At 33.6% G+C, this 12961-nt stretch overlaps 1 protein-coding gene and 1 long non-coding RNA gene across 2 annotated transcripts; both read left to right on the top strand.

Moving 5' to 3' along the window:
- Positions 1-4140: 4140 nt before the first annotated feature.
- Positions 4141-4980, top strand: LOC132786197 (beta-1,3-galactosyltransferase 5-like). Its single transcript, XM_060792660.1, has one exon. It carries the CDS (start codon positions 4141-4143, stop codon positions 4978-4980), a length of 840 nt encoding a protein of 279 aa, XP_060648643.1.
- A 5020-nt stretch (positions 4981-10000) lies between these two features.
- Positions 10001-11048, top strand: LOC132795304 (uncharacterized). The gene is made up of 2 exons (XR_009633431.1): positions 10001-10354; positions 10509-11048. It is a non-coding gene; the product is annotated as an uncharacterized LOC132795304 (long non-coding RNA).
- Positions 11049-12961: the final 1913 nt, after the last annotated feature.

Raw genomic sequence — 12961 nt, 5'->3', positions numbered from 1 at the left:
CAGCACTGAACAATAACTGCATTGTTTGAGCCGTTTTAAAATATATTTTTGCAAGAATAAATCTCAATAGTTTACTGGTCGCAAATGTTAAACAAATAAAGCTTTTGTTTGGTTTGACCTAAATGTAGTTAAATTTCGACTGTTTAATTTGAAACAAAATAAATATTGTATCTAATCTGTGACGCTTATTCAAATGATTTGAACCCAATCTCTGTCAATATTACAAATATCAAAAATTAGCGAACATCCAACATAAATTGGTAAACATAATAATAATAATAAATATTGCAACATTTTAGACCATTTAGGTTTCAAACAAATGCTGTCAATATTGCTAATAAATATTGCAAATAAATGACAAAATTTCGACAAAATTTTCATTGGTTTTGTAACATATGCCTCGAATGGAATAAACATTGGGTGTTCGCTGGGCAGCAACAACTTCTATTGACCACTTTAGCTGCCAACAATTTGTTGTTATTTTTTTGGCGAAACAAATGCAAAGGCAGCCAGAGTAAACATTTCAGTTGCAGTCGAGCACTTACTTACGAGGTTAACAGCTGCTGCTCACATTTTGTGTGGCACTGAGGAGGGCTTAACACACGCTGGGTTGCTTCAGCTGGTGCGGCGTTTAAGTGGATGCAGAGTATGTGGCAAATATGCACAGCAAATAGCAAAAAGCTGCCACAAAATCGAAAGACAGATAGATAAATAAAGAGAGGGAAAAAACTGCAACAGCAGCAGTACAAACCATAAAATAAATAGGAAATGCTAGACATAAAAGATATTCTATAAAAAGTGGAATAAAATTATTGTATAACTGCCAAAGAAATTAAAATTTCAATTAATTGAATTATTGTAATTTATTATAAATGCAATTACATCTATCTAAGCAACCCTCTTAGCGTGTCACATTTGCTGCAGGGTGTTTAAAACAAACTAAACTGACTAACGATGACATCATTCGCTTGCTGCAAAGCTGCAAGTTGATTAAGTGATGAGCGACTGAGTGGCAGTTGCGAGTGTCAAGTGGCTTCCACTAGAATGACAGCTTTCAATTGTCACATTACATAATACTCGACATTTTGGCTAAATTAATTGTACAAAATTACGACAGCAATTAAAAAACCAATTACCAAAAACTTAAATTAAATGGAAAACCCCAAGCCGGAAATGACCGAAATATGCAGAGGTTTGGCCTAATCTATCCAACAGATATTGCTCAAATAAAAAACTGCAAATCTGCGCCAATAACGTGGCCAACAATCACTGCAACAATTGCTGCTGCTGTAGTTGCTGCTGCTGCTGGCGGCCAATATGAAAGGAAGTCGAAAACCAAATGCAAAAGATAAATATAATGAAGATTGCAAATGGGCAATTGTTGTAAGTCAAAGACCAACAACAATTAGCGGCAATTAAAGAAAATTTGCCAAGCACACAAAAGTTGATAAAAGAAACAAAATCCATTTGAAGTATTTGAAGTTAACTGACAAATTGTTGCAAAGAAAGTGCTTTATAAATAGTCGCAATTAAAAAAAAAAAAATCAAATGATTTTCGCAAATGGAAAATGTATGTTGATTAAATTGAGGTCGTCAGGTTAAATTACAGACAACACACCCTCTCTCTCTCTCTTTCTCTCTCTTCCTTTCTCTCTCTGTCTGTGTCTGCAGAGGAAAGTTCAGTACCTCGTTCTGTGATTGGCATAATATTTTGACAGCAGCTGCCAAAACAACTTCAAGACATAAAAACTTGAAACAAAAGATGAAGATGAAGATGAAGATGAAGATGAAGATGAGGAGCAAAAGAGCTTTAATGACATGCACAAAACATGCGTAAGGCCCGCATTTTGATAAATTGATAAAACTTACAAATTACAGGGCGACAGATAGACAGACGGACAGACAGTAGAAAGACTACCATGACTACCCAATTAAAATTATCATCATCTGAAGAAGAAAACTTGTTGTGCATTCGTGTTTGGGGCCATGGAGCTGTAATTTCAATGTCATCGCAAGAGATGAAAAACAGAATGAAACTGGTTTTCATCTGCATCGCATTTTATTGGAACACTTCGTCTTCGATTTCAACTTCGATGCCATTCAAGTTAAGGGGGAGTAGGTGTCAATAGTCTTGACTTGACGGTGAGTCAGAGGCGCATATAAAACGCACAACCTGAAGGTCAATTATTTTTGTTTTTTTTTTTGTATCTCACGAGCTGACAAATTGAGTTAATTTGAATATTTAGAGCATTTTTCATTATCAATTGTGGGCACACATACAAAATGTATTTGGGTCATTTGCATATGCGGAAATAGAGCATAAAAATTATCTAATTGGTAATTGACAATCATACGCTTGAATGGCCCTTGAACGTTTTGCGTTGGCAGCTCCTTAAAAGGTAATTGTGAAACCATCAAGCAGTGCATAAGAGTGCTCAATGCTCAGGATCTATTTGAGTTAGATAATTGAAATTTTAAATTTATATAGTATAAAAGTTAACAATTCATTTAAGCAATGATTAAATTCGGGGTTCGGTAGAATCAACGAAATAAAGTAATTAACATTTTCTTGATCTATGAAGTCTATTATATGAGATTATTATATTATTGCAGCTACAATTTTATGCAAATTTATGCAACTCAAAAAATTGCTTGATAATAATAAAATCTATTTATAATAATTATGTTTTGCGAAATTTATTGTAATCACAGCTCAAGGCGCGTTCTTTTCGATTTATACAGTAAGAATGTTTCTGTTTCCTAAAAACAGTGATTGAACTTAGGGTTCAGTAGAACTCAGAAAAGATCAATCAAAATAAATTATTATTAACTATAATTGATCAATTTTGTAAAGTATGGTACTTATAGTGAGTTTTAAAAATAAAAGATTATTGCTTGCCACACTTCTAAGTATATTATTGATTAACATAATCGAACCATTTAATTTAAATAGTAGGAAAGTTATTGTGTAAAATAATCAAAAATTGAACTTGGGGTTTGGTGCGACTAAAGAGAGAGAGAGAAACCGTTATTAACAATATCCTAATCATTACTTCCAAAATCCTGAACTAAACCAGCTTTATGCTAATTAATAGAAGGTTCAACATTTAAGAAATTAATTACTTTTTATTTTGTAAACATGATGCAACAATGCAATTAAGATGAGCCTCTAAAACTGATTATAATTTACCACAACAAAGCACCATCATCAAAACTGTTTAGCCATTAATTTATACATCAGTTCGTCAACAAATTCACCTCTTCAAGATGAATAAATGAAAATATGTGGACTTAAAAATAAAACTGCTAGTTGCTTTGATCGATTTAGCACTTTCGGTTCCACAAACTTCACCAAATTACAGTTGTGTGAATCAACAAATGGTACTGCATCACACTAATTGGTATTTTTTGTACGTCTCAAATTGTTATTATGTCAGCAATTAAATAAAAAGCCTCAATAATTTGCATAGCCATGCAAATTACGCGTCTCAACACTCAACACAAAAACGAAATAACGATGTTCAAGCAAAAAGCAATTGACGTAACTTGCATTTGATTTTGCAGGCGAAAGGAGAAGAAAAATTACATTGTGTTTTTTTTTCCTACAGGTTATCTGAGCGACTTTCTAATCGAAAACTGAAAGCAGTCATGTCTGCAACGAGAGACAATCAAAAGGAGAGACAGTTTTACATAACGATAAAATACGGCCCAAAATATTGTAACAGACTGGGATCAATCTATATAATCAGTCCTTATCAGCGAAGCGAAGTTATTATCAGAAACTATCAGAAAGCATTTCAAGTTTTGTAACGCTCAAATGTTTGTCAGTTTCAATTGAGCACGCGACTCGTAAAGATCTAAAAAAAAAAACCAAACAATTAAAAATAGATTTCATACGGAATAAATATGAAAAAAAGTTGGTTTATAATGCGGGAATTACGTTCAAACATTTGTTTGCTACTGTGGCTCTATTTGTGTCTGTTAATCTATTTGCTACTGCCAGACAAACCTCATCTAGTGGCACAACAAGTCAACACGATGCAACTTCGAAGTGCGTACAATGAGCAGCCACAGCAGTTAATTGATTTACACAATTTTGATTATCTAATCAATCAAGCGCCATGCGAATCACATGTTCACATGCTCATCGTGATACACTCGGCTCCCGCAAACGTAGAGAAACGCACAGCTATACGTGCCACATGGGGCAGCGAATCAATAATATCAGGGAATTCTACACTACGTTTGCTCTTTCTCTTTGGTCGCGCGGATAATGAAGATGAGCAGTTGCAGCTGTTGCAGGAACAAGGACTTTATGGCGACGTGTTGCAGGGCAACTTTCGCGATGCCTACTTCAATCTGAGCTACAAGCATGTGATGGCCCTCAAATGGTTCGACAATTATTGCCAAACGGCGCAATTGCTGCAGAAAGTCGACGATGACATCTATGTGAATACGCCGCTTCTGTTGCAACGACAACCTGCATTGTTGCACCAACAACAACCGCGGGAGTTGCTGTTGTGTGCCCGTCAGGACAATGCCCGCGTCTTGCGATCGTATTCATCCAAGTGGCGTGTCAGTTTCAGGGAATACGCTGACCGCTTCTATCCGCCCTTTTGCCCCGGATTCGCTGTCGTCTACTCCGCGAATGTGGTGCATCGCCTCTATGGAGCTGCTCAGCGTTCCAGCTTCTTTCGTTTGGATGATGTGTTCGTCACGGGATTGCTTGCGAAACGTTGTAATATTTCCATTACGGATCTAACGTCATATGTGCTTTATCCGCAGGAATTGCAGACGCTGCTCAGCGTTGGAAGCGTTGGAAGCGTTGGAGCGCAACAGCGTGAGTTTCTAGTGTCGTGGCACAAGATGTCTGCACAGCAGATAAAAGAACTCTGGCTGCTCGACGGCAAGAACAATGCCAGCAAATTGATGAGGAGTATCGAGAGAGAAAGAGCAGCAAAAAGCCTCAATTCATTATAGTCAAGTGCGGCAATATCCCATGAAGTGAAGCTCCGACTGCAACTTATCGTTCCATCAAAATAAATCACAACAAAAGGCTTCGGCCAACTTGGCTTTTGACAATGTTTACCTCGACGTCTGGAAACTGGACTGAAACTCTCTACGCATCCTTTTGTGCCCCAATGCCCCATTGTTCCAGGTCTATGTGTTTGTGTGTGTATGTGTTGATGGATGCCCAGCAGCTGTTTTGAGTTTATAAAGGAAGCGACAGGCAAAGTCTGGTCATGATGCATCCATCATTCAGCTGTAACATGCTGTCAACACACACACACACACAACACTCAAGACAAGATCTCAAGACCTATTTGTGATAACTTCTTGAAATTTGCACTGCACCTGCTCAAGTGTTAATTGTATCATAACAACTACAAAACATTTTGTGGTTCTGTACAGCCAACGAAATAACTTGTATGCATAAGAAATCTCTGTAAATATTTGTAATATCTTTATGAAATTTCAAATGTAAGTGCAAGAGTAGTAATTGTTATATAAAACAGTGTTTTATGTATTTTTATTATGATTTATTATGATATCTCAGGATCTATTTGTGATAACTTCTTGAAATTTGCACTGCACCTGCTCAAGTGTTAATTGTATCATAACAACTATAAAACATTTTGCGGTTCAGCATAGCCAACATAATAACTTATGAATTGTGTCAACACTAAAAATCTCTGTAAATATTTGTGATATCTTCATGAAATTTCAAATTTATGTGCTCGAGTAGTAATTCGGATATAAAATCGATTGTGTTTCTTTATGGATTATTAATTAAAACAAAAGTATAAAATGGTATTTCAAGATCTAGTTATGATATCTTCAGAAAATGTAACAGATCAGTTCATAAAAAAAAAAAAAAAAAATGTGGAATCTCAATAACAAAGTAACAAATCAGTGTAAAATCCGAAGATCGTGTGAATTAGTTCAAACATCTCGCTATCTATTTGCATTAACTCGCTGATATTTCAATTATATATTACACTGCATAAGTTTCCTAATTATGTGTGAATGTGTACAAGAAGCTGCAAGCTCCAAGCTCGTGACAAACAATTCGTTGCTAGGTTGACATTAAAAATGCTACTATACAATATTTTGATATGCTTATCGCGTCTGTCATATCTCGGCCTGCATATCACGCATACAAACACTTAGTAAACACATTGTATATATCGCGATAAGCAAAAAATTCATTCAGACTTCTAATTTACATTGCAAAATACCCATTTTGGTGCTTATCTGATTTTATGTATCTATGGCACACACACACAGTAGCGCTTGCCAATGCAAACAACGTTCGGTTTCAAGTTCTCTTAGTACGAAATACTTGTAATAACTCCGTTTTGAGCTGTGTGTGCCATTCTCTTGTGGCTTGCCGCTGGCTAAGTGCAACATTTGCACACCTCGAGTGTTGCAACAGCAACAGCAACAGACTCGAGTCTCTACTACAGCAAATACTATGCAAATTATTTAATAAATTCTGTTAATTGTCTAAGCTACAGTTTGCGGCTACTGTGAGATATTGTATCTGATGTTTTAGTCAGTTTTCATTTAATAAAGACACAAACTCCCAAGATGTTATCTAATAACTATTAGAGATATTGTAGTTTACATTACTCGGCAACTAAATCACATTAATTTGATATATTGAGGCATTGAAATTGATTACGTTTATTGTACTCACTTAACATATGTGTTTACTCATATCAAGCTGCATGGAATCGAGTGCCACTTAAACTACTAATTATCGACAAGTATCCGGTAAACAAAAATAAAAGCTAGAATTGCAATAAATTGTTGAGATGTAGAAGTTTAAATATCAAAAACAGATTTTATAATCAAATGAAGATAGTATTTATAAGATATATCAGCATGCAATTTAAAATATAAAAAATAAAATCATTAATATTTAATATATTTTACTTATGTTGCATATCACGCAAAATCTTTGCATCAAGCACAATTAAAATGATATTAAAATCTGTTTTACATCTGTTGCACATTTTTTCACACATCAGAAACCTTTAAAGTGAAAAACTCACTTATTAAATATCGAGTATGCAATGCAATCGTTACTTTATCTTCATCGAAATCAATAGCAACAACAGATTGAACTGTATATCAATTTGAAAATATTTTTCTCGACAATATTTGGCGAATAAACTTCTTTGTTTTGCTCTCTCCAATACAGGACACTGATTGTCCCTTTTATAGCGTTTGACTTTGTTACTGCACACAACGTGAGTAAAGAAACAAAAGAGATCTCCGCCCAGCTGCCATTGTATATGTTTCAATATTTCACTTCTATAGTTCAACCAAAACTCAACTCTCAGCCTTTTATTTATTTTCGCATTTCGTTTTTTTTTTACATTTCGTATTTTGCGTGCGTCACAATGGAGGCACTGAAGTATCTGCATCGAGTCGTAACGAATCCATTTTTTTGGAGTTTTTTACCAACGCAGTTTGGGTTCGAAAGAAATGTTCTTTTCTATTTTATTTTTGTTTATTTTTTTGTGCGATGAATGTGCAGTTTATTGGAACGCTTTTTGATGCTTTTCACTCCGAATTTTTGCCTTTTGTATTCTGGCACTCTGAACTGAAGCTCAAGCTTGAAGCTCGAAGCTCGAAGCTGGTGCCTGGCCATTGTTTACTTCCGTTTCCGGTTCGGGGCGCAGCATATGCAAATATTTTCAACATGATTGCATTTCTCTATTCATACCCTGCAACCATTGTCCAACTGGTCAAAGGAAGAGTATTTTAAGAAGAGTAAATGTAAAAAGAAAACGAAAGTTAAAACTAAGCAATGTGTCTAAATTGTTCTTGCAGTTAATTGGCTTTGATGGGATTTTATCGATTGTAAAATCTGCAGAGTGAATAAATCAGTTCAAAGGGTGTCTCAGAAGTCAGCACATTTATTTATTTGCTTGTGTTCGACGACAATAAACGATTTGATTTGATTTGATTAAAAAGCATAATCACTCAAATGAAATTAAAGATTATGTGCAACCCATAAATGAAATTTATGAGATTTTCCATGATAACAAGAGCAACGCAACAACAAAGATGAAGTGGAAGCCGGAAATTAAATTCTCGGAACTCAGGTTGTTTGCCTTGCACATGCAAGTCATTGTGTACCCTATAAGATACCCTGGAAGTCTGGTTAAAATAAGGAAGGAAGCACACGAATGTGAGTATCTTAAAGTCGCAACAAAGTTTCTTTGGTTTTCTTGCTCTTGTAATAAAATTAATTTGTTTATTTTACAAAATGAGCTTCGCACTTTTTACGCGCTTTTAAGCACATTTGAAGCCTTCTTTGTGTCTCCTTCTCTCCGCTTTCTACTTTCTACATACTTTCTACCCCGCCTTTGGCAGTCACTTGAACTAATTAACTCAAAATATTTACACATGCCGCCTCGTGTGGCATAGAAGCTCTTTTGGCTCCTCTTCCTCTCCTCGATTCGCATCCTTTTTCAGTCTTCCTTCTGCACGGCTGACTTTTTAAACTCTTTTAGCGATTTTCAGTTCCTGTGTCATGTAAATAAAAATTAAAACAAGCGCAAATTTGTTTTGTTTTCCCCTCGTTATAACTTTTCTCGTTTTTTTTTCCATCGTTGTTGTTGTTTTTGTTGTATATAATTCTCGCCGGAAAATGTGAAAACGCGTGCAGCGTCGAAAGATTTTTTTTTTTGTTTTTTTGGGAAGCAAACTTTTTAAACGTCTCTTTGCGGGCGTTGCATATAATTAATTTTGCAAGGATTTTTGTATGCGGCAAATTGAATTGCGTTAAAGTGAGGCAAAAGCAATTGCAGTAAATTTGATCGGATATTGAAACGTACATTTAATTTCCTCTTTTGCACACATTTGCAACTGCCACTTGCCACTTGCCACTCGCCACTTGCCACCGGTCAAATGCGAAATGAACTCGTAGCAGCTGCACCTGCTCAGCTTCCGGTTGGAGAAGCGAAGCGGAGATGGTCAATCAACATGGCCAACCACAAACACTCATCAAATCGAACTGACAAACTCATCGCATAGACCATCATCAAAGTCTCCCCCATAACGTTGAATAGATCACAATTTGATTGGCTTGAATGCAATCGCTTTTGGCTTCCTTATCTCCGATATCAGTCACAATTCAATGCACATCGAGTTCATTGGCCATAACCGCAAAGTAGGCGAGTGGAGGTCCATATCAATTTATAAATATCGATTGCTTTTCATTTTAAGCTTTATCGCGTGCTACTTATCAATTAATGTTTCTAATGATTATAGCTTACTATTGGCAAAAGATTTATATTTAGAATGTGGCAAAGCAAAAGGAAGCAAATAAGAAAGTTACTGTCGAGAGTCCTCGACTGTGAGATACTCACTACACCTTTAGAAATGAAGCAAAATACCGCAAAAATATTGAAATATACCAATGGCTATATTTGATATCTTGATATAGAGCTACATTTAAAATATACCATAACATGAAAAATATACCAGATTTTCAACCAAAGCAAAAAAATACTTCGATATCATTTGCAATCTTATATATAGATATATTTTAGAAATAAATTGTAGATTTTCATTAAACAAAAAACAAACAAAACTATGAAATTTAAAAATGTACAAATTCAAGTTTTTGTTATTTTTTTTTTTTTTATTAAATAGTAGTTATTCTTTCGAGAATTATGTTTTATACTCTAAAATAAAAAATAGAGGCTAAGACGTGAATTCAAAAATGACTATCTTTGATTACTATAACAAGTTCATCTTAAGATTTGTAATAATAAAAAATTAAAATATAGGAAAAATATATAAAAAAATATATAAATAATTATACATTAATTTATATTCCTAAGCTTGTAGTAACTAAAGTTCTTTTTTCTTTGTTTATATTTAATCTTCCCCAACCATATCGAATATATGATTATGTTTCCATCAAAATAAGCTTTTCATCATATTTTAAACTGTCATTAAAAAAAAGTATTTTCCATAAATTATTTTCCATTTTGTTGATTTTATATGTGAAAAACAAAAATTCATCAAAAAATATACTAAGACAGAAAACTTTTTTCGTTTTCTTAAAACAAAGGAAGCTCGATTTTTAATTGACAAAAGAGTGAATCCAGAAAAGCTTTCATTAAATTTTCAGAGACACACACGCACATAAAGAAGTTGCATATAACACCCACTATAGACAAACAGAATTAAGGCAATGTGAAAAGGAGAAAAGGGAGTAAAATGAGACGCAACAAGACGAGGAAAGCAGAAAACTGCAAGAGTGAAATGCGATAAGGGAATTGGGTTTTTTTTTGCGAGAAGAAGAAGCACTCTTATGAGAGAAAACTTGGTAAGACCAATTGGCAATGGCATATTGAGTGAAGTTTTCATCAAACGCCAATGTGGATTGCCTCTTGATTAATTAAAAGCTGTTTGAAAGGCGAACTTCTCTTGCTCCCATTCCGCTCACACTATAAGTTGCTCTCTTTTCTTCAATCTCTCAGGCTCATAGCTGCCTCTCTTTCTCGCAATCTCCTCCTCAATCTCTCCTTTTTGTTTGTTGGCCTCAGACTTGGCAATGCATTCTATAAGGCTGCATCAGGATTTGCAGATTCATGACGAGCTGCTAACCGAAAATGTCATTTAAGCCCTACGCATTATGTGTGCCAATTTGTGTGTGAGTGTATGTGTGTATGTGTGTGTGCGTGTGTGTGTGTTTGTGTGTGTTTGCTGCTTTGCCAGTAGGCAAAGTGAATTTGCTTAGCAAGGCGGAAATCAAATGCTTGCCTAGGCACAAGCAAAAGCACAAGCAAAAAGAACCTTCGTCCATATTGCATTTGTATACGAGGAAACTCGAACTCTGTGAGCGAGTTCAAGGACTACTACAAAGGACTACAAAAGCAACTCTTTCGCCGGGCTAATTGCAAAAAAAACAGAAAGAGAGGGGCCAATTATTTGTATTGTTTGAACTGCGACTTCTCAGACACTGAACTTGCTGAAAGGCAGCGAAGGCGTGTGAACAGCTGCTTTGAGCAAAATCCACTCATTGCAACAGACGCTGGCGACCATCCGATAAATGGCCAATTAAAGCGCAAATGAGCCGCTGAGCAACAACAACAACAGCAACAACAATATCGTAAAAGTTAACAACACTCGGCAATCAAGGCAACAAAAAAAAATTTCAACAAATAAAAAAATAACATGGAATATGCTTAAAATTCAACAAACAGATGCTGACAACGACAGGCGCTTGAATTAAATTCTATTTATGCATAAATATTCAACATTGAACTAAGCTGCTTTGTCTGCAATCCACTTGGATTCCTAGAACACAACCTTAATTATGATTTCAATTGAAATTGTATACGATATTGTATAATTTTCCTCATTATGCAAAATTATTTTCTAGCTGTATTTATAAATGCACGCATTCTGTTTATTTTCACATTGTATAAAGCTCTTTCTCATTCTTTTTTCCACCATTATGTATTGTATTATAGACCACAAATTGCTTTAAATGAAAGCATAACTAAGAACGTTCAATATAATTTTATAAAGAATAATTTGAGAGCAAATTTCTTCTTATATATTTAAATTAAAAAGTTGTAGCATTAATATTCTGCTTAAATTGTATTCCAGCAAACTGAAAAATCAATTTTAAAATAAATTTATAGAGAATCTAGAATAATAAAATAAAATCAAAGACCAAAACAAACATCTTTTTACCTATAACTACAAAATAATGAACAACTCATTGAACTCACTGAATAACTCACAAAACAATCATTTAAGACAGTTATTCATCTAATTCATTGTATTAAACGCCATCTCCGATAATGTTTAATTTACACAATTGACCCAAGCTACTTGGACTACAATTATTTAATGCTACACAATAGGAGCTCAAATAGATTAAATAATTGTCACTTTCAAAGCAAAATTTATATAGTTAAAATCCCAATAGTTGTAATTTGGGAAGCAACTTGCTATCTCTGCCCTACGAAGCAATTAGAAGTCATTGCAGCAACTGGCTAGAATGCCTACAAATAGCACACACATACATACATATATAAAGACATACACAGTGAAAAAAATTAGGTCCTCCAATCAAGGTGAATATTAAAAACCTTGAGAAAGCATTGATTTTAAAATATGATTGTTAACATACAATAAAAAACTAAATATATATTGTTTCATAATTTGTTATGATAAAATAACCAAAAAACTAGAAAAGTACTTTTCAAATTAAATAAAAAAGATCGACGAATATTATTTTGCAGTGTTTTTTAAAATTTAAATAATACAAAAACTAATTGTTTAATGAAAAGAACAAAAATTATTTATCTTTCTTAAGCTAAAAGTAAATTTTAAATATTGCTTTTGTTTTAAACTTTAAGAATCTGAAACTTCGCCTTAATATATTATAATATCTTAAATTAGTATTTAAAATGAATAATATTGAATTTTAGGCTATATTTTAAAATACATAAGATTAAAATATACAATTTGCTTATGGAATAAAGAATATTGTTAATAAATTGAGAAAAATTTGTATTGTTTTATACAATTTAAATAAAACAAGAACCAATCATTTAATGAGAATAAAATAAATTATTTCATTTTCTTAAGAAAAATATTAATTTTAAATTCACAAATTTCAACTAAGATTATTTATGTTCTTTAATTCCGAATTCTTGGTCTTAATATTTTTATATATCTCAAATCAGTCTTTGACCAATCAAAAATTTTAGGCTAGATTTTAGAATACTTTCCATTGTATTTTAAACTTTAAGAATGTCAACAAAGATTATTTTCTTTAATATCTTAAATCAATCTTTAGAATGATCAATCTAAAATCTTACGCTAGTTTGTTTTTCTCATTTAAAATTTAATTTTAATTAGTTTGTCTTTGGAATAAAGAATATTGTTAATAAACTAAGAATAATTTGAATTGCAA

Source organism: Drosophila nasuta, chromosome 2L (genome assembly GCF_023558535.2).
Source record: "Drosophila nasuta strain 15112-1781.00 chromosome 2L, ASM2355853v1, whole genome shotgun sequence".
In the NCBI taxonomy this organism is placed as follows: Eukaryota; Metazoa; Arthropoda; class Insecta; order Diptera; family Drosophilidae; genus Drosophila; species Drosophila nasuta.
Note: the sequence above shows the minus strand (reverse complement) of the source record. Positions and strands in the feature narration are given on the sequence as shown.